The 21,233-nt window shown below is 40.6% G+C and overlaps 1 protein-coding gene and 1 long non-coding RNA gene across 2 annotated transcripts in view; one reads left to right on the top strand and one right to left on the bottom strand.

The window, feature by feature from the left end:
* Positions 1–426: 426 nt before the first annotated feature.
* SAT1 (spermidine/spermine N1-acetyltransferase 1) lies at positions 427–3,411 on the bottom strand. Its single transcript, XM_041742116.1, has 6 exons — positions 3,160–3,411; positions 2,881–2,932; positions 2,707–2,790; positions 1,231–1,332; positions 1,097–1,137; positions 427–952 (listed from the first exon to the last, which is right to left on the bottom strand). Exons 1-6 carry the CDS (start codon positions 3,223–3,225, stop codon positions 782–784), a joined length of 516 nt encoding a protein of 171 aa, XP_041598050.1. The 5' UTR covers positions 3,226–3,411; the 3' UTR covers positions 427–781.
* Positions 3,412–3,683: 272 nt separating this feature from the next.
* The window catches only part of LOC121482933, a 35,435-nt gene continuing 17,885 nt past the window's right edge, over positions 3,684–21,233 (top strand). The window contains exons 1-6 of the long non-coding RNA XR_005985667.1: positions 3,684–4,045; positions 7,201–7,281; positions 14,529–14,634; positions 15,237–15,425; positions 15,622–17,011; positions 18,387–18,804. This is a non-coding gene — a long non-coding RNA (uncharacterized LOC121482933). The remainder of the gene's footprint in view (positions 4,046–7,200; positions 7,282–14,528; positions 14,635–15,236; positions 15,426–15,621; positions 17,012–18,386; positions 18,805–21,233) is intronic.

Here is a 21,233-nt window from a genome sequence, read left to right as displayed (position 1 = left end):
TCATGGCATCTTTGTGTTGTGGGAAAGATGTGTGCCCCCTTCCATTCCCAGTGATTGAGAATTCCATCTCCGCCTTTCACTTGGTTAACAAATGGGCTTCACTTTCTTTTTTTTTTTTTTTTTTTTTTTTTTTTTTGGGCTTCACTTTCTAACCTGGTGCTCAGCTTTTGAAAATTCTGTCAGGTGAAGCATACAGTGTCACCAGTGTAAAGTCATTTTGCATGCTGCTTCCTAGAAAACCATGGAATTCAACTGGCTTCTTTCTAGACTTTGAGAACAAACAGCTCATGACCACTTTAAATTGGGTTAAAAATGGGCTGTAAACAATTTTAAGGTTATCAAGTTAATGTTTCTTGGCCATTTTTACTTTGCATTCAACAGCAAGAAAAATGTCTCGAGAAATAAAGATTAGTCAAAATGCGTATACCAATTAAATCAAAGGGCAGTTTATTAAAAAAGAATCAAAACAGAAACTCTAAGTACCAGTGTGTACATTGTACACATTTAAATGACTCACAAGAATGAAGTTTTTTTCATATACATTAAGATCATACCACCTTGTTTATCAAAAGATGTTCAAGGAGAAATCTGACTCCAAACTGCATACAAGATTGCCATCTTCAACAGACCGCATTTCAAACATGCAACAACGCCACTGGTAATAAAGCTTTGGAATGGGTGTTCATTCTATTATTTGACTACAAACAGGATAGAAAGCAAGATCAGTTGAGAACTTAATCTAAAATAGAATGGAAGCTGTCATCGTCTGCACCGGCACGCCTTACTCCTCTGCTGCCATTTTTAGCAAGTACTCCTTGTCGATCTTGAAGAGTCTCCATCCCTCTTCGCTGGACAGGTCAGAAGCACCTCTTCTTTTGTAGAAGTTGATAGATGGTTCATTCCATTCTGCTACCAAGAAGTGCATGCTGCTGCAGCGACATTTCATTGCAACCTATTATAAGGGAGAGTAAAACAAACTCAGTGACATTTCACCTGCTTTCCAAGACCCAAATCTGTTCCAGTCATTAAAATAATTCAGTAACCCTTACAAATCTGGAAACCAAACCCCCTGCCCCTCCCCCAAACCAAGACGTACCTGGCTTAGGTTCTTCAGAATTTCTGATCCTATGCCAAAGCCTAAAAGAAAGAGAAGTACCATTTAAAAAGTCATCTTCAGGATGTTAAGTCCTGGTTTCTTTTTAGGGCATCTCCTCCTAAACTCAGCCATACCTCTATAATCACTCATTACGAAGAAGTCCTCAAGATACAACAGTTTGCCAATCCATGGGTCATAGGTAAAGTAGTACATGGCAAAACCCACAACACTGTGTCCTGTAATAAGAATATCACATGAGATGTGAATGAAAAGCAACCCATAAAAGTTGTAGCTGCAAAATCAGAAGCCTATCATAGGTTTTAGAAAATAAACATGCACGTATTATAGAAGTAAGTAGGCACTGAAATGGGACTGTCTCCTGATTTTTATGCTAGTGCAGTCCAGGCCACTGTTGGATGATCTCACTGTTCTCAGGACATGTATTTGCAAAAAGCACACATTAGAGCTAGCTGAAGCGAGGCTAAAATCATGGGACTGGCCACTCTGCGATCTGCTGGATCTCACACCCCAGGAAGTGAGACTTTCATTACTTGCCAGAGCAAAACTGCTGTAGTCTTAAACTAAACACACACATTATTCACATCCTATTGATATATTGGTATGTTGACTTGGGAATAAGTCGGGTTTACACGGCAGTTCAGAATAGTAAATATTTGTAGATTAGAAACTCTGCTTCCTTAAGGTCAGGACATCAGGCCATCAAAAGTGTAACGTTTAATTTCAGAACTTGCCTTCCAATTCAGATTTTCAATTTGCTCTCCCCAGTTTTAAGCCAGAAGAAGCAGAGGTACCCAGAAATAGCTCTCATGTAACATCCACATACCTCCAAAAAGTACCTCATCCCTTATGTTTTCCGTTCATTTCTTCTAGCTTGGGGAAGAGACTTAAGAAAAAAGTGAAGCACCCACCCAAACAACTTCCCCTTTTAGCTCTGTCTTCTGACCAGTCAACAGGGACCAGCAAAAAAAAAATAAAACAATCTGACTCCCTATAAAAATAGGGTGTCTATAATTTCAAATGGAGGCAAAGGTTTCAAATTAAACTTTCTAGCCATTTTATAGTCCTTTGCAAACACAGGAAGAGAGTACACTGGAGTTTCTGATCTACCGTGTTTTAAGTGTGTGATAATAGGACCTTACCTCATTTATCATGATCATCTACTTTATTGTGTAAAGGATCTTTTAGTTACCTCCCCGCCCATCCATGTACACGGAAGGGCCATGTACATGGCGAAGCTAGAGACTGTAACCTGAAGATTGGGACAAATTAAAGAAAAAAATGTGATTTAACACAATTACAAAAAAGGTTACGTTAGGGTCAAACAAGAACTGAATTACAATAAATGACATTATACCTAACCCTTCCAGGTCTCCACAGCATTCTGATACTTACTTAAACAGCTCTTTCAACCCGCCCTATTATTATGTGCAGGACATCTATTTTCTTTTTCCTCAGTAGTTTGAACACTGGCTATTATTTCTGGCCAATTTCTCAGTAACTTTGGCCTGCGTTGTCAGTGGTTCTACACAACAGACACTATGTTTTATACAACACTTGGTGTTTGGCTTCTGGAAGCGGGGGGGCGTTACCTTCCGGAGACTGGTGCTCCTTGGGCACTTCTGCAACCAGGCAGTGGTAGAAAGGGTGCTCTCCGAAACCATCCTCTAGTAGATCTGCAAGAAGGGGCATCGGGGACAGTGACGGCCTCGGTGAAGATGCCAAGTACCAGACACCCTTCCCCCGCCCTGGTACAGTCGCGTTACCTTTTTCAGTTAACATTACTTGCTCTTCCATGTATTCGTATTTAGCCAGTTCCTGGGGCGATGCACATGGGAGAAAGGGAGAGAGGGAGAAAACTAAGTGAGGCCCTGGCCCAGGCAGCTCAGAGGGAACGGGGTGGACGGGGCGGCGATTCGTTCCCAGAATCGAGCGGCCCGGCTGAAGCTGGGGGAGGGGGGGCGGGCGGACAAAGGGGAACCCGCCGGAGCCGCTCCCCACCTTCCCCCTCCCCCGCCCCAGGGGCGGCCCGGGCCTCCCGCTACCTTGATCAGCCGCAGGATGTCACTGCAGTCGGCGGCGGTGGCCGGGCGGATCACGAATTTAGCCATTTTCGTCTTTTGCTTTTCTTCCCTTTGCGGACCAGGCCCCTGTACTTGAACAGTAGTAGGAGGTGGTTCCTCATTCGTCTCCCCGGAGCGTCCTCTTCCCAGTCAGGCTGGCACCATGACCCGGCGGACCTCGGCGAGCAACGAGCACGTCGGCCAGACTGCGACCAGAACGGCGCGCTTTAGCGGCCGCCGGGTCCCGCTTTTTAGGGCCAAGTAGCCCCGCCTCCGGGCGTGAGGCGGAGGCAGCTCGTCCAATGAGGTCGCGACCGCCCCCCTCTTCCGGGCGCCTCCCCCTCTTCCGGGCTTCCGTGTGAACCCGGCGGGCGCAGGCGCGGGCGCGGGCGGGGGCGCGGGCGGGGGGCGGGAGGGGCGAGGCGCGCCGCGGGCTTCTCTCGGGGCGCCCTCTCGCGGCGCCTCTCGACGCCTCCCCGGAAACCCGACTTTCTAGCTTGTGCGTCACCCGGTCACCTTTGCGAAAGGAAAAAGAGTAGTTCCTCTTGTGAACCCGGGCCGGTGACCTTGCCGTTTCTCCCTTGGCCGGTCGGGAGTGGAACTCAGGAGAAAGAACCTGCCCTGGGCAACACGAGGATGAGAGCAGCGGTTCTCTAAACTGTGCTGTGGGGGACCCTGCAGATCCCAGGGTCCTTTCAGGGAGTCTGTCAAAACGAGTTTCATAATAATAGTGAGGCGTCACTGCCCCTTTTCATTCTTGTGGGAATTTTCCAGAGGCGACCTGATGTGTGTGTGTGATGAAGTCACTGCTCTGATGACTAACGTAATGCGTGCTTGTATATTCTTGTGTTTTCTACAGTTTCCTAAGGTAAACTATTTGAATTCCTCAATAATTTTTCTCTCATACTTGTAATTTTTAGAGTCAGCACAGCGTTCTTTCCTAATTTTTTTTCCTCCTTATTCTTTGTTAAATCTCTGACCTTCCTTGTGGAAACACTCTCCTGCCTGACGGGCACTTTTCGCAATTTCCTTCAGTACAGAAAAATTTTCTGCGTTGGTTGTCTAAATGTGTCTTCAATTCATCTTGAAGGATTTCTTTCACTGTTTATAGAGTTTGGGGTTGGATGTTATTTTCTTTCAGCGTAGTGGTGATGTCAGGTTACCTTCTGGCTTCCATCGCTGTTGAAAGTTGATGTAATCCCTACTTGCTCCATTCTCTGTGCTGCTTACCCCCCCTTTTCTTTAACTTTTCATTTTGAAATGATCACAGATTTACAGAATGTGTGATGACACTGCTCTGGTGACTAAAGGGATGTGAGCTTGTGTATTATGTTTCATAGAATTTTCAAAGATACGCTTTTTGGATTCTTCAGTAATTTTTAAATGTCCTGAGAACAAAATGTTTCAGAACGGTTGAATTAGAGTATAGCTCTTTTTCAGTTGTTCCCACTGGAACAAGTGTTCCGGCCTCTTGCAGATGCAGTTTTTGTTTTACAACCCACCTTCCCAGACAGAGGCCCTGGGGGCTTGCTTTGGCCACTCTGCCTGGATTCCAGGAGGAGCCAAAGCATAAAAAGGGCTCACGGCTTTCTCAGTGTGGAATGAGAGGTGGACTATCACCAGATGACCACAAACATTCAACAATTGATTCTCTGCATTTGTTAGCAATATCCTGTATGTAAAAAAGAAAGCAAAAGTAGGCTCTTTGTTGCCCTTCCCACCCTCTGGAGATGTTATGCATAGTGAGTCATCTGGGAGTTTATGAAATGTCTTTCTCAAAGATCTTTAAAAATAGCATTGATTTGCATCTGCCTAAGCCACGTTAGGTTGTGTCTCTCCTGACACCATGATACATGGATGACCATTCATACTCCCTTCTCTCTACTCTGTTTGGATCAACTTGTGGGAGGAACTATGAGAGCATGTTACCTATGTGATTACTGATGACGTAAATTAGACCCTCCATAACTAAGCACTAGTGATAGCTGCCTTGTTGAAGCAAGGCTGTTTTCAGTTTGGGTTGCATAGTTTTTTCAGAATAATGATTGTTTCGTTAAAATTTATTTCACTTTTTTCTACGTATTCTATTTTCCCAGTTTTAATTTCATGCTTTTATGAAAACAGAAATTGCTTCTTATGGCAAGAAGAGCCGTTTCTTCATAAGATTGTATTTTTTAAGTAATCTCTCCACCTAACCTGGAGCTTGAACTCACAATCCTGAGACCAAGAGTTACACGCTCTACCAACTGAGTGAGCCAGGTGCCGCAAGAAGAGCCTATCCTGAAAAGTGGATGGCTAAACAAAAACAAAAACAAACAAACAAAAAAAAATCAACCTATTGTGACTGTATTTGTGTACATGTAGAGGCTTAGAACCATAAGAAATTTGAATTTTCTTATGGTGGTGAACCACGTTAGGCTTTTCCATCATCAGGGATACATACATTGGATAACCAACATTACTCTTGATACGGGAATTTATATTTAAAACTGCAGAAAAAGGGATTAAGTGGAAAACTTTGATTTGGTTAATGAATCAACAAGAACTTACTGAGTCTTGTGCTAGGTACTTGGGAGTGGATTAAGTCTGGAAACCAGCCCTCAGGGCATACAGTTTACTTTTAGAGATGTGTGTGTATGTAGTTTACTACAACAGAGCTTAAGCTTTGTGAGAAAGAGAATTCCTATAAAACTAAGGAGGTCTTGGTACAGGTGGAGTGGGAGGAAGGGAAACCACCAAGGCATGTTGTGGGTGTTTTATATTCATTGTCTCATTTGATCTTTACAACTGTCTTGTGAAATAGGTGATGTTAGCTCCATCTTTATGGCTGAGAAAATTGGAAGCTCTGAAGGGTTACAAAACTGTCAAAGCTAGGAAGTGACAGAGCTAGGAAAGGAGAAATTATGTTGATTTCCGTGCCAAAGTGAAGCTGTGCAACCTGCCCTGTTAAACTATTATGGAAGGTGTTAGGGTTTTCTACTTATAAAGGTAATAGATATTTATTAAGAAAATTGGAGAATGGCAGAAATACAAAAAGTTCATAAAAATAATCCTGTTAGGTTGATTTCCTTCCAGTCTTTTTTTTCTATGTACATATACATATAGGGCTGATACTCAGTTGGTGTATACAGTGTAGTAGATTTTAAATGGCCACAAATTCATTGCAGCTCCTCTCATCAAGAGGTAGAGTCTATTTCCCCATTCCTTGAATCTGGACTGGCTTTGTGACTTGCCTTGACCCATAGAATGCTGTAGAAGTGGTGATGTGTAACTTCTAAGCAACACCTCAAAAGATCTTAAAGATTCTGCTCATGCCCTCTTGGAGCACTGCTGCCACCATATGAGGAAACTTGAGTTAGCCTCCTTGAGGAGGAAAGACCTCATGAAGGGACGCCTGGGTGGCTCAGTGATTGAGCGTCTGCCTTTGGCTTAGGGCGTGATCCTGGGATCTGGGATCGAGTACCGCATTGGGCTCCTTGCAAGGAGCCTGCTTCTCCTTCTGCCTGTGTCTCTGCCTCTCTCTGTGTGTGTCTCTCATAAATAAATAAATAAATAAATAAATAAATAAATAAATAAATAAAATCTTAAAGAAAAAGACTTCATGAAGAGTAGGGTCCAGCTGGTAGCCAGCACCAACTGCAAGATATGTAAGTGAGGCCATCTTGGGCCATCCCATCCCAATTGAGCTGTCAGGTGTTTGTAGTCATACCAGTGACTCGAGGCAAAACCAACAGAATAACCACCTTGCTGATCTCAGGCCACATCAACTCAAAGAATCATGAGCCAATAAAATGGCTGTTTTAAGCTACTGTTTTGGGGGTAGTTTGTTATACAGCAAAGGCTAACAAACTAGATGCCATTTTGGTTGTTTACATCTGGCTTCCATTCTGATTGGTTGTAGTGTCCGTTCTGACTGGTTTGTCCTTTTTTGTTGTACCTTTAAAAATATTTTAAAAATTACCTCTATGTGTATGCATGTAATGATAACATTGGTATCCTATAACTATAATTTCTATCTTTCAGAGCAGTGTGGTGGCTGCTTAGCTACTACAACTTTGGAATTGAATGCCCCATCTGTGTGACCATGTCATCTACTTAACCTTGGTAAGTCACCATTTCTATGTCTATGATGAGTAAATAAGAATATCCTTAATATAGTTAGTTGTTGTGAGGATTAAATGAGGTAATACGTGTAAAGTACTCAGCATAGCACCTGGCCTGTTAGCTTTATTACTATTAACATTTGTGGTGTATTTTTCCATGTCATTAGGTATTTTTAAATTTTTAAAAAACTGTAATAGCTTCTTAGAGTTCAATTCTGTGGAGTTTATTACCATTCTCTTGTTGAAGATTTAGATTTTTTCAATGATAAATAATGCTTTGATGAACATCTTTCTGTCCAAATATGGCCCAGGTTTCTGAGTGTGTCCTTGGGAAGATTCCTGGAAGTGCTAGGTGAGCAGGGATGTAATTTTGTTGATGTGAAGCCAGAGAAACACTGAATTCAGGTCCTCATTACATGAAAGTATAATTTGAGATAACTCTCCAGATATGCTTGCTCTAGCTCAAACGAGCTAAATTTTGATAACATCTGACATCTGTATTACACAGGTTATAATACTTGGGATAGACTAGTGTTTGGGTCTTCCCCAGAGGGGGTCTCTTCTTTCTATGTGTGGGTGACACCCTTTGGGAATGATCAATAAAAACAGCCAGCCCCAGGAAAACACCCTGTTTTGGGCCAAGATTTTTTTCTCTATCATTTTTCTTTATTTGAGAAATCATACATTAGGACCTGGAAATCTGTTTTATCTTTAGGGGTGGACCACCAAAAGTGTGAGACTTCTCTTTGTAAATGTAAAGTATTACGTTACTTTAGGCTGCAGTCAAGAGGCTGATCAGTAATAAGTAAGATATTAATCAGGCCTCCTGTTTGCAAGTGATGGTATCTGATTCTAACTAGTTTAGGCAAAAGAGGAACTCACTGCTCACCACAGAGAGCATGGGTATGACTGGAACTAGGACTTCATGGTATAATCTGAAATAAACTGAACAAGAGGAAAGGTCAGGGCTTGTAATGGATGGCTAGTTGTTTCCCAGAAAAGCATTTCCTGCTTTTGAAAAATTATTTTCCCCCTACACACAAATAGATGCTTCTCCTTGGTGGTAATAAGGGGGCTGCCAATCAGAGTGTGCCACCTGCTTTGTCAATATTGTGTTCCAAGCCATGCCAATCAGTGTCTTTTCTCATTGGCACCAAGAAAGTCCTTTCTTTTCTGCTGGCACATCTGGGAAGTTGTGGAGGTCTGAGACAATGACTTTGACCTCCCATGGAAGACTAACCACATTTGAGTTTCTGGCTCAGCATGGCCACAGATGGGATGGATGGCCTGCATGCTTCCAATTATCCCTATTGCCTACTTTTGTCCATCTCACAGCACACCCCACCCCTAGCTACTTCCACTTTATACACTTGTAAGGAAAAAGGGAGCCAAAAGGTCAGAAAGTCTCCATTCCACTGGCTTGACAAGAAGTGGGGATAAGAATCTCTTTGGTCAAAGACAGATCAGGAGTGGTAGATATTGTTTGGAAACATGCAGAAATAGGGGTGATCATATTTGAAATCCCATGGATATGCCCAGTTCTGCTCATTTCTGACCATTGCCATAAAGAATGCCTATAACAAACCAAAGAATGAGAGGTTGTATCATTAGACAGAGGCAGAGACATTCTCATGTTATAACAAGTTATCCCATACATATCCCTATGTATTTATAAGATGAAATCTATAAATTTATTATCCTAGTCTAAACCTATCCCAGGCTGTTACTATTGTATCCATGGGGCTCTCACTGAAGATCATAAAGAATTATGGTAGAGAGACCCTGAGACCCTGGGGTTGAACTTTAAGACACGTGACCATGACTTTTTTCCCTCTTCTTGGCAATTGTGTTAAATCTGTAGAAAATACCTCCTGGAAACCAGCAGATGTATAAGCTGAGTGACTTTCAGGCAAAGACATGAATATATTCCAAGTCTCTGAATGTTTATAACTTAAGACTGGTCTTGTTGGCCCAAGGGCCTTTAGTATCCACCATGAGCCCTTTTATTTAGGGTTCCACAGGAGCAAGGCAGTTATTTGGAAGCAAGTTTTTTATACCATCCCTTTTGTATTGGTTATCTTTTGCCACATAACAAATGACCACAAACATAGTGGCTTAAATTACATACATTTATTATTGCAGTTTCTGTAGGTTGGGAGTCCAGGCATGGCTTATCTGGTTCCTCTCTACTCAAGGCATCAGCCAGGCTGCATTCTCATGTGGGAGTATGGCCAAAGAAGAATCCACTTGCGAGCTCCAGTTGTTGGCACTGGTAGAATTCATTTCCTCGACTAACGATGTTGGCTTCTTTCTGGCTGTTGGTTGAGGCCACCTGTGGTTTCTAGAAGCTGCCTGCAGTTCCTTATCACGTGGGCTCACCCAGTATGGCTGTTTACTTCATCAAGCCAGCAAGGAGAGTCTACAGAGTAGTCTGCTAGCAAGATAGTCTTTTCTTTTAATTGTGAAAAAAACCCACATAAAATTTACCAACTCAACCATTTTTAACCATTTGTGCAATACCATAGTGTTAGCTATATGCATATTGTATAACAAATCTCTAGCAATTTTTCATCTTGCAAATAATAGTATTACCTATACAGTCTCTGTTTCTACAGGTTGTTTCTTTGGGCTCCCTCTTTGCTTACAGGGTCCCCCTTAATATTTCTTGTAGAGCTGATTTGGTGGTCATGTATTCTTTCAGTTTCTGTCTATCCTGGAAGCTCTTTATCTCTCCTTCTATTCTGAATGACAGCCTTGCTGGATAAAGTAGTTTGGGCTGCATGTTTTTCTCATTTAGTACCCTGAATATATCATGCCAGGCTTTTCTGGCCTGCCAGTTCTCTGTGGATAGGTCTGCTGTTAATCTGATATTTCTCTCCATGTAAGTTAGGAATCTCTTGTCTTGAGCTGCTTTTAGTATTTTCCTTTTATCTCTGAAATTTCCAAGCTTCACTATTATGTGTCAAGTTGTTCATTGTTTTTTGTTGATTTGGGGGGGAGGTTTCTCCCCATCTCTTGGATATGTATGCCTGTTTCCTTCCCTAGATTAGGGCAGTTCTCCTCTTTGATTTGTTCAAACATACTTTCTGGTCCTCTCTTTCTCTCTATGTCTCTGGAATCCCAATAAGGTGAATATTATTCTTTCTCAAACTATCAGTTAATTCCTGAAGTCTCTCCTCATGGGCTCTTAGTTGTTTTTCTCTCTTTTCCTCAGCTTCCATCCTTTCCATCAACTTGTCTTCTACATCACTCACTTTCTCTTCTGCCTCATTAATCCTAGCTGTTAGAGTATCCAGTTTAGACTGCATCTCAGTTAAGGTATTTATAATTTCGGCCTGATTAGATCTCAATTTTGCAGTAAGAGAATCTCTAGAGTCTTTTATGCTTTTTTCAAGAGCCACCAGTAATTTTATAATTGTAATCCTGTATTGTATCAGTGACATCTTACTTAAATCCATATCCATTACATCTGTAGCAGAGAGTATTACTTCTGGTTCTTTCTTTTGTGGTGAATTCTTCCTTCTAGTCATTTTGTCCAGTGCAGAATGGCTGTATGAGTGAGCAGAGTCAAAAATATCAACCATGACCTAAGTAAAATATACCCTAGACAATTATGAAGAGATCAGGGACCAGTCATAAAAGAAAAAGAATTTTAAAAAGACCATGAAAGTGAAAAACAAATTTTAAAAAAGTGAAAAATTTAAAAAGGGAGGGGAAGAAAGTGGTGGGGGAGAGAGAATATAGTCTCACAGAGTAGACCAAGACAGTGATCCTCTTGGTTCTGAGTGTATTTTGGTCTATATGTTAGAACGTACTAAATTCCAAATTTATATTAAAAAAGGAAAACTTATATGGAGAAACAACAGCAACAACAAAAACAAAAACAAGAAGACAAAAGAGGGGGGTGAAATGGGAAAGAAGAGAGAATATAATTTCACAGAGTGGACTAACATGGTGTTTCATTTGGTTCTGAGTATATTTTGGTCCATATGTTAGAAGGTACTAAATTCCAAAACTATAAAACAAAACAAAACAAGACAACCCCCCCCCAAAAAAAACTTATATATCTACAAAACTTAAATTGTATACATTGGAAGAAAGGAAGCCAAAAATGAAGACTATCTATGTCTTGTAATTGTAAAAATATGAAAGTCAAAAAGGAAAAAACTTAAAAATGAAGAGTTGATAAAATACTGTAGTTAAAACAAGAAAAGAGAAAGAACGTTGGAAATTTTTAACCTGAAAGATAAACGAATCATAAGGCAAAAGCCCTTGAGTTCTATATACTATTTTCCCTCAGTCTTGGAGCTTTCCAGTGCTGTTTGATCAGTAAACTCGCTGTTCCCCTGTTCTTCCAGCTGGTATTCTGGGGGAGGAGCCTACTGCACTGATTCTCAGGTGTCTGTGCCTGGGCAGAGATAACCCCGCCCCTTGCCAGATGGCAGGGTTCAGTGTAAGTTGTTTGCCCTATTAGGCATTTGTTCCTTGGAGTCTCACCTCTCCAGGGTAAAAGGAGGGGAAAAATGGTGGTGGCCAGATCTTCAGCCCTGGAGACAAGAGCTCTGCCCATGTACCGAACTGTAGTCTCTCAGTGGACACTGACTTAGATCCTCCTGTGGGCAGGCATGGGGGAACAGATTCCTACAATTTGAAGGGTGCTGGTCAGTGGCAGGGCTTTTGCTGTCTTGTGTGCTCACTGGCTCTGCCTCTCCCGGAGGAACGGAGTACAGCCCGCTTCTCTCCACTGCCAGGCCCTGGGACGTTCACCCACTTGAGTGCGCATGTGTTCCACTTGGATGCCCGTAGAGGGTGGCTGCGTTCCAGTCCTTTAATGGGACATAGGACAACATCGTTCCCCCAATCCGACTGCGGCTTGTGGTTTATGGCACAAGTTGAGCTTTTTCCCAAGCACCCCTGTTCTTTGTGTCTGCGGGAATATTGAGACCTCACTGCCCCTCCTGTGATTCTGTGCTATTTCCCCATTGAGCACTTTTCAGGCAAGGAAGACTCTCAGGAGCAGATTTCTAAAGTTCCCGATTGTGCACTGTACTGCTTTCCTGAAGCAGCTTACAAAGGCTCCCTCTCCATGCCATTTTATCCTCTGATATATCCCCTCCCTTTCTTTTCTGCACACTCCTACCTTGTAAGAGGTGATCACTTTTCTCTCTGTAGTATTCCAGCTGTTCTGAGTTTAAAGACTTTAGATACCTCATATAAGGGAATCATACATTGTATTTTTGTGACTGGCTTATTTCACTTAGCATAATGTCTTCAAGGTTTATCCATGTTGTAGCTTATTATAAGACTTCTTTTAAAAAGTTGAATAGTAATCCATTGTATGTATATACCACATTTTTTTTTCTATGCAAAGTTTCACAAATTTTATTTTTTAAAGTCTTCATTTAAATTCCAGTTTGTTGGGACACCTGGGTGGCTCAGCAGTTGAGCGTCTGCCTTCAGCTCAGGGCATGATCCTGGGGTCCAGGATCGAGTCCCGCATCAGGCTCCTTGCGAGGAGCTTGCTTCTGCCTCTATGTCTGCCTCTCTCTGTCTCTCATGAATAAATAAATCTTTTAAAAAATTCCAGTTTGTTAACCTACAGTGTAATATTAATTTCAGGTGTACAATATAGTGATTCAACATTTCCATACATCACTTGGTGTTCATCATGACAAGTGCACTCCTTAATCCCCCTCACCTATTTCACTGAACCTGTCCATCCACCGCCCCTCTGGTAACCTTCAGTTTGTTCTCTACACTTAAGAGTCTGTGTTTTGTTTTGTTTTGTCTCTTTCTCTCTCTTTTCCCTCTTTGCTCATTTGTTTTGTTTCTTAAATTCCACATATGAGTACAATCATATCATATGCCACATTTCTCTATCCATCTATCCATTGAGGGACATTTAGGTTGCTTCCACCTTCTGGCTTTTTTTTTTTTTTTTTGTAAACTAGAAGATAGGTTTATTTATTTTTTTGTATATATATATTTAAAGATTTTATTTATTTATTCCTGAGAGACACACACAGAGAGAGGGAGGCAGAGACAGAGAGAGAAGCAGGCTCCATGCAGGGAGCCTGATGTGGGACTGGATCCTGGGACTCCAGGACCATGCCCTGGGCCGAAGGCAGGGACTAAACTGCTGAGCCATCCAGGGATCCCCTTTTTTGGTATATTTTTTTTATTGGAGTTCGATTTGCCAACATATAGCATAACACCCAGTGCTCATCCCGTCAAGTGCCCCCCTCAGTGCCCGTGATCCAGTCACCCCATCCTCCCGTTTGCCTCCCTTCCACTACCCCTTGTTCATTTCTCAGAGTTAGGAGTCTCTCATTTTTTGTCACCCTCACTGATATTTCCCACTCATTTTCTCTCCTTTCCCCTTTATTCCCTTTCACTATTTTTTATATTCCCCAATGAATGAGACCATATAATGTTTGTCCTTCTCCGATTGACTTACTTCACTCAGCATAATACCCTCCAGTTCTATCCACGTTGAAGCAAATGGTGGGTATTTGTCGTTTCTAATGGCTGCTGGCTCTTATGAATAATGGTACAGTGAACATAGGTGTGCAAATATCTTTTCAAGATCCCATTTTCAATTCTGTAGGATCTATACTCAGAAATGGTATTGCTAGATCATATGGTCTATTTTTAATTTGGGGGGAACCTGTACACCGTTTTCCATAGAGGCTGCACCATTTTACATTCCCACCAACAGTACATGAGGGTTCTCTTTTCTCCATATCTGTACCAGCGCTTGTTATTTTCTGGGTTTAACTTTTGTTTTCAGATTTTTTTTTGAGTGGGGGTAGTGGTCATCCTAAAAGGTGGGAGGTGATAGGTCACTGTGATTTTGATTTGCGGGGTTCTCTGATGATTAGTGACGTTGAACATCTTTTCATATGTTTGTTGGCCATTTTTCTATCTTCATTGAAAAAATGTCCATATAAGTTCTTTGGCCATTTTTAAAGTTTATTTGTTTTTTATGGATGAGCTGTATGAGTTCTTTCTGTGTTCTGTATATTAACCTTTTATTAGATAGACGATTTGCTAATATTTTCTCCCATTCCTTAGGTTGCCTTTTCACTCTGTTGATTGTTTCCTTTGATATACAGAGGTTTTTAAGTTTGATGTAGTCCCATTTGTCTAGTTTTGCTTTTGTTGCCTGTCAAGAGAGGGTTTTCCATAATTTAAGATAATCATGGGAATGACACCTCATCATCCTTACTATATTCTCTTGATTCAAAGCAAGTCACAGGTGCTGCCTATATACAAGCGGAGAGGATCACACAAAAGTGTAAACAACTGGAGACAGGATCATGGAGGCCACCTTGAGGTCTGTCTGCACTTAAAGGTCAGTAAAAGCCTGTTTTTTAATTTAACATCTAACATACATCTATTAAGGTCTGTTTCCTCCCATGCACTGTGCTTGGGGAATATGAAATAAACGTGGCCTAGTCCCTGTTCTCCAGGGTATTACAGTTAAACATTACAGGTTGTAGTTATGGATGGAAAGGATCCAGCCTCCTAGACAAAAGGGACAGAGCAATCAGAACTGAGGGGGCAGCTACACAGTTTATCACCCATCCAGTGTCGCCTACCTCATCTAGGCAACCCTCTCTCTCTCCCCTTCTGAAGTCCTGTCTGAAGGGAAGACGACTGCCCAGCTCTCAGTGCAGGGATCAAGGCTCTAACCCCTTACAAATACTCAGGAAACCTGCAAAGTGCAGTCAGCCATCCTTAAGTCTCCAAAAGTATCAGCTCTTTGAATCTGGGTATGGAGGTTACTCAGGAAGATCATAGGAAATAATTGCCTGTTAGTACACAAAGTATAAGACACCCCCTCTTTTCCCTATGGCCCCTGGGTACATGTGATAGATTTTCAAGTTCAGAATCCAGTTTACTAATCTTTGTACCATTCATAAACTGGCAATTAAGTGTTAACTGTGAATCCAGGAAAATAGAGGATACTTCAAAGAAGGACGGGCAAGGGAGTGAACTCCACCCAAGCAGCGTCTGTCTGACCTGAGGAACAAGGAACAGATCCATGGTCTGGCCCTGATGTGAGCAGATATTGGGCATATTCTGCTAGAGACAACAGAGGTTATTACCTGAGAACTTATTCTGGAGGTAGAGGATAAGAGGGTGAGTCATTCCTTTTGAAGAGATGATGGAAGTAGGAGAAAGGGTACAAGAAGATCAAAAGGGGACCCAGAACCATAGAATTGAGAGAACTGTATATATATATATATATATATATATATATATATATATAGTATAATATATTATATGTAAAATATATATATAATATATATTTAAAATATTTTATTTTTTTATTCAGATCGACACACAGAGAGAGGCAGAGACATAGGCAGAGGGAGAAGCAGACTCTGCAGGAGCCTGACGTGGGATTCGATTCCAGGACCCTGGGATCACAACCTGAGCCAAAGGCAGATGCTCAATCACTGAGCCACCTATGTGTCCCAGAACTGTAATATATTTTAAGGTCTCCTTAAGAGATTAATTATAGGAGGGTGCTATAGGAGAGGAAGAAATGATACATGCAACTAGCATTTCTTAGTGCCTATTATGCGTGGCGTGCCTTGCTTGGCATTTTACAGATGTGATTTCATTTAGTCTTAACTACTATATATTGTAATTCATTTTTAAATATATATTCTGTTTTGTCATCTAGATTTTATTAAATTAAAAAGGTATTTGTTGTTATTCTAAAAAAATGGTTCATTATGGATTTCTATTCCATAGCTTCAGGGAAAACTGGGAATGAAATCAGCCACTTAAATAAAGCTAGCCTAGATGAATATAATCTGGAATAATAAGGTTTTTTTTTCTTTAAAGCTTTCCAGCCTCACTGTTGAGATTTCTGTCACCACAGAAACATAGAATGATAGTGAGTCACTAGTACCAATTTCTCATCTAATAGCTAAGAAACTGAAGCCCAGAGAGGGTAAAGTAGTTGTCTAAGGTCACACAGCTAGAAGGTGGCAGAGTCAGAAATACAGCTGAGGTCTCCTGATTCTAAGTCAAGAGATCTTTTGCTATATCTCATAGATATTATGGCAAAAATAGAAAACTACAAAACAGCTAGTATATAAAATACTGTCCTAAGGCTGGAGTTCAGGCAGAAAACTGTGAACATTCCACACATTTGGTCCACTTCTCACAAATTAAGTTTCATTAGCACATGCCTTGTTTTAATACAGTAAAGAATGCTTGGTCTTGACAGTTCCAGTCCCCTCAATTTCTTCCTTTTCCTAAGCCTTCCTCCTCTGCCACGTGCCCTTGCCCCCTGTCCCAAGGATGGGACAGATAAGTAGGACTCTACAATATAGATCAGGAGCACCTACAGCCTGAGTGAGACAAGTAAACAGTCAGCTCACTAGGAGATCCATGCCACCTAAGAGGCTGCAAGCAGTTGCCCCAATCTAGACTTCTTGACAGGAGAGTTCCAGAGGCCACAGGACTTTGTGTTCATGGAGGATTCCCTTCTGAACATCTTGTCAGTGAATCTGGGTCATGGCAATATCATCACTCTGTCTGAGACAAGCACTATCCCAGTACTTTGAAAATGGTCCATAGCTCTTCATTCATATTATTCCCTTATAGATAGTGTACACAATCATGTGACAGGAGGAGTGGGTTTTTCCATCTAAGCAAGTGACTTAGAGAATGCCAGCCTGTTGACATGAAGCCAAAGGATAGTTGACTCAGTAAGTACTTTTTTAAAAAAAAGTTTATTTATTTTTAGTAATCTTTACACCCAACATGTGGCTTAAACTCATAACCCTGAGATCAAGAGTTACATGCTTCTCCAGCTGAGCCAGTGATGCGCCCCGCAGGAAGTCCTTTTTAGAAGATGGAGCTGAATGCACTGTGTGGCAGCTAAAGCAGGAAGTTTTGAGGCCAGGCAGACCTAGAGGCAAATTCCAGTTACCAGCTGTGTGATTTTGGAGGTTCTTGAATCTCAATGTACTTATCTGTAACATGGAGTTAGATAGTTTCCTCCTCCTATAGTTGTAAATATTAAATAATGTTATCAAAACCCTTCATAGAGTGCTTAGAATATAGTAGGTACCCTCTATATGTTAGTTCCTTTCTGTCTAGCTGGTGATATGAGAAATATAATAATTTTTGAATTAGGAATAATAACTATGAATGGGGGATCCCTGGGTGGCGCAGCGGTTTGGCGCCTGCCTTTGGCCCAGGGCGCGATCCTGGAGACCTGGGATCAAATCCCACATCGGGCTCCCGGTGCATAGAGCCTGCTTCTCTCTCTGCCTGTGTCTCTGCCTCTCTCTCTCTCTGTGTGACTATCATAAATAAATAAAAATTAAAAAAAATTAAAAAAAAAACTATGAATGGTTCAATAAGGAGAGAGAAGGATTTATCTCTAACCCTATTTTTATCCTGCCTTTATGCAGGATCATTCTCTTATTTGTTGCCCTTTATCATGAAGCTTTGACCTTCCTCATGAATAATAATTGTGCAGTAATTCTGTTAACATTTGCCAACCAACAAGGCCTGCCCCAGTGGTCATAGAATCAGGAATCATTATAGAGGTTGGGCAATCAGTATTGTAATCCTTATTATACTCTGCCTGGAGTGTTTTATCTGCCTGGCCAGATATCATGTTGACAAGGTCCAATCCAGAACACATCCCCAGGATAAATTATTTACAGCTCTGTCTCACTTTAGAAGTGGACCTCATCCCGATTAATATTCAACTATAAACCATACCTGGAGATTTTTTTAAAAAAGAAACAGCTTAGTGAAAATAGGAGAAAATGTTGAAAAGGCCATTATGCAAAACATACTAATTCACACAACTTTTTTCCTTTCTCCTTTTTACAGTTTTGCCATGTAGAGGGAAATTATGCAATTACAGTGTTTAGAATCTGATCAGGACAGCAGACAGAACAATTTCCCAAACTTTCTTTTCAGTACCTGGTTTCTGAAACCATGGTTAAAAAGAAGAAGCTGCTTAGGAGCTGCGAATAGTGGTTAAGCACTCTTCATTTACCTTTAACAACATGTTAAGAATGAAACACAGTGTACAATTTTGTAATTATCTTGTTCAACTTCCAGATTATTCTGAATCCGCTGAAAATTCTCTTCAACATATCAAGAATCCCAGTGAACCACAAGCAGCATAAACACAAACCTCATCAAGGCACTATAGAATTAATTTATGAAAACCAGTGATAAAGAGAAAATCTTGAAGATGAGATTAATCATTGGTATGTCATCAAAAATAATGCACACCAGAAGATGGTGGAATGTCTTTAAAGTATTACAAGAAAAACACTGTCAACCTAGAATTTTGTATCCAATGAAAATGCTCTTCAAAGATGAAGGCAAAATAAGGACATTTCGGTTGAGCCAAAGCCAAGAGAATTCATCGCTAGTGAACTTCTACTACAAGGAATGCTAAATGAAGTGTTTTATGCATGAAGGAAAAGGATACTAGATGGACCCATGAATTACACAAAAGAATGGTAAATATGTGAGTAATATAACAGACATTTTTCTTATTTTTAATATCTTTAAAAGAGAGAGAACTACTTAAAGTACAAATAAAAACAGTATATTATGGGATTTATAACATTTATAGAGGTAGAATGTATGAGCACAATAGCAGAAAGAATAGAGGAGATAGGATGCAAGTATATCATTAAGAGATTCTTATGTTGTGTGTTAAATGCTGTAACATTCAAAGGTAGATGGTGATAAGTTAAAGATGCATATTGTAAAGCTTAGAGCAATTGCTGAAAAAATTTAAAAGGTGTGGGTAATTTGTCAATAGAGGAGATAAGAGGGACTCAAAACATAATCCAAAGGAAGACGAGAAAAGAGGGGAAAAGGAACAAAGAATAAATAGGACAAATGGAAATATAGGACTACTGTTGTTCCTCTGTTAGGTAAGAAACCACCAAAGGAAAAGCCTAAAACATCTTATATTTACCTCTTGAAACTGGAATAAGATAAAGAATAAGTAAATGAACATAGTATCGAAACTCCCACAAATGGAATTCTAATAGCTTTTGTTGATGATAGCATCAATTGTATTCTGATTCTTCCAACAATGAAATCAATTATTTATCTCAATAAAAGAGATTATTTTGATTCAGAAATGCCTGCAACCTTGCACAAGTTGGAAAGATTTGGAAGAAGTAACAGATCAGGGAAAGGCGTGCTGGGAAAGCAGACCTGAGGTATTCAGTGCTGTGACAGTTGAAGTGGTTGCATGATTAGGGTAGTGGAATTAGAAATGAGAGAAGTTAGGGTAGCCTCTGAAAGTGAAACTTGAAATCAAGTAGAGATATGCAAACTATATCCCAGACCAATTAATATTTGACTATAAACTAATTGAATGAATTAACACACCTAAAGAGTGGTGGTATATTTTATAATGAACCTGATCATTGTATCAGTTAGGAATACTTTTAACTACAGCTAACAGAATAGCCTATTTATAGTGGTTTAAGTCCTAAACTTTATTTTTTTCCTCTAAATTTAAATTTAATTTAGTTTAATTTAAATTTTAGTTAGTTAACATAGTGTAATATTGGTTTCAGGAATAGAATTCAGTGATTCATCACTTACATACAACACACAATACTCATAATAACAAGTGCCCTCCTTAATATCCATCACCCTAAATGGGTGCCCATTCTCCACAAACTTCCCTCCATCGACAACAAATGTTGGAGAGGATATAGAGAAAGGGGAACCCTCTTGCACTGTTGGTGGGAATGTGAACTGGTACAGCCACTCTGGAAAACTGTGTGGAGGTTCCTCAAAGAATTATAAATAGATCTGACCCATGACCCAGGGACTGCACTGAGTATTTACCCCAAAGATACAGATGCAGGGGAATGCTGGGACACCTGCACCCCAATGTTTATAGCAACAATGTCCACAATAGCCAAACTGTGGAAGGAGCCTCGGTATCCACTGACAGATGAATGGATAAAGAAGATGTGGTCTGTATATACAATGGAATATTACTCAACCATTAGAAACGACGAATACGGGGATCCCTGGGTGGCTCAGCGGTTTAGCGCCTGCCTTTGGCCCAGGGCGCGATCCTGGAGTCCCGGGATCGAGTCCTGCGTCTGGCTCCCGGCGTGGAGACTGCTTCTCCTTCCTCCTGTGTCTCTGCCTCTCTCTCTCTCTCTCTCTCTGTCATAAATAAATAGATGAATATGGAGGGTATTATGCTGAGTGAAGTAAGTCAGTCGGAGAAGGAGAATCATTATATGGTTTCACTCATACAGGGAATATAAGAAATAGTGAAAGGGATTATAGGGGGAAGGAGGGAAAATGAGTGGAAAATATCAGAGAGGGTGACAAAACACGAGAGACTCCCTAACTCTGGGAAACGAACAAGGGGTGGTAGAAGGGGAGGTGGGCAGGGGGATGGGGTGACTGGGTGATGGGCATTGAGGGGGGCACTTGATGGAATAAGCACTGGGTGTTATGCTATATGTTGGCAAATCGAACTTTAATAAAAATATATATTTTATGTATATTATAAAACTATAATATATAAAATATATATTGTATATTATATATATATAATAACAAAAAACTTCCCTCCATCAACCTTCAGTTTGTTCTCTATAGTTGAGTCTCTTATGGTTTACTTCCCTCTCTTTTTTCCCCTTTCCTGTATGTTCATCTGTTTTGTTTCCTAAATTCCACAGATGAGTGAAATCATATTTGTCTTTCTCTGTCTTAATTGGTTTAGCATAATGCATTCTAGCTCCATCCACATCATTACAAATAGCAAGATTTCATTCTTTTTGATGGCTGAGTAATATTCATATATATATATGTATATATATCTCACATTTTCTTTAATGATTCATCAATTGATAGACACTGATGGGTTTTTTCTGTAGTTTGGCTATCATTGATAATGGTGCTATA

This window comes from Vulpes lagopus, chromosome X (assembly GCF_018345385.1).
Source record: "Vulpes lagopus strain Blue_001 chromosome X, ASM1834538v1, whole genome shotgun sequence".
Classification (NCBI taxonomy): domain Eukaryota; kingdom Metazoa; phylum Chordata; class Mammalia; order Carnivora; family Canidae; genus Vulpes; species Vulpes lagopus.
Note: the sequence above shows the minus strand (reverse complement) of the source record. Positions and strands in the feature narration are given on the sequence as shown.

Excerpts from the sequence above, each read along its gene's own strand:
- SAT1 (XM_041742116.1), bottom strand. The coding sequence starts at position 3,225 with ATGGCTAAATTCGTGATCCGCCCGGCCACCGCCGCCGACTGCAGTGAC. Across the intron at positions 1,333-2,706 it reads GGAGCACCAGTCTCCGGAAG|GACACAGTGTTGTGGGTTTT; the intron begins GTAACGCCCCCC and ends TTCTTATTACAG. Across the intron at positions 953-1,096 it reads TTCTGAAGAACCTAAGCCAG|GTTGCAATGAAATGTCGCTG; the intron begins GTACGTCTTGGT and ends CCCTTATAATAG.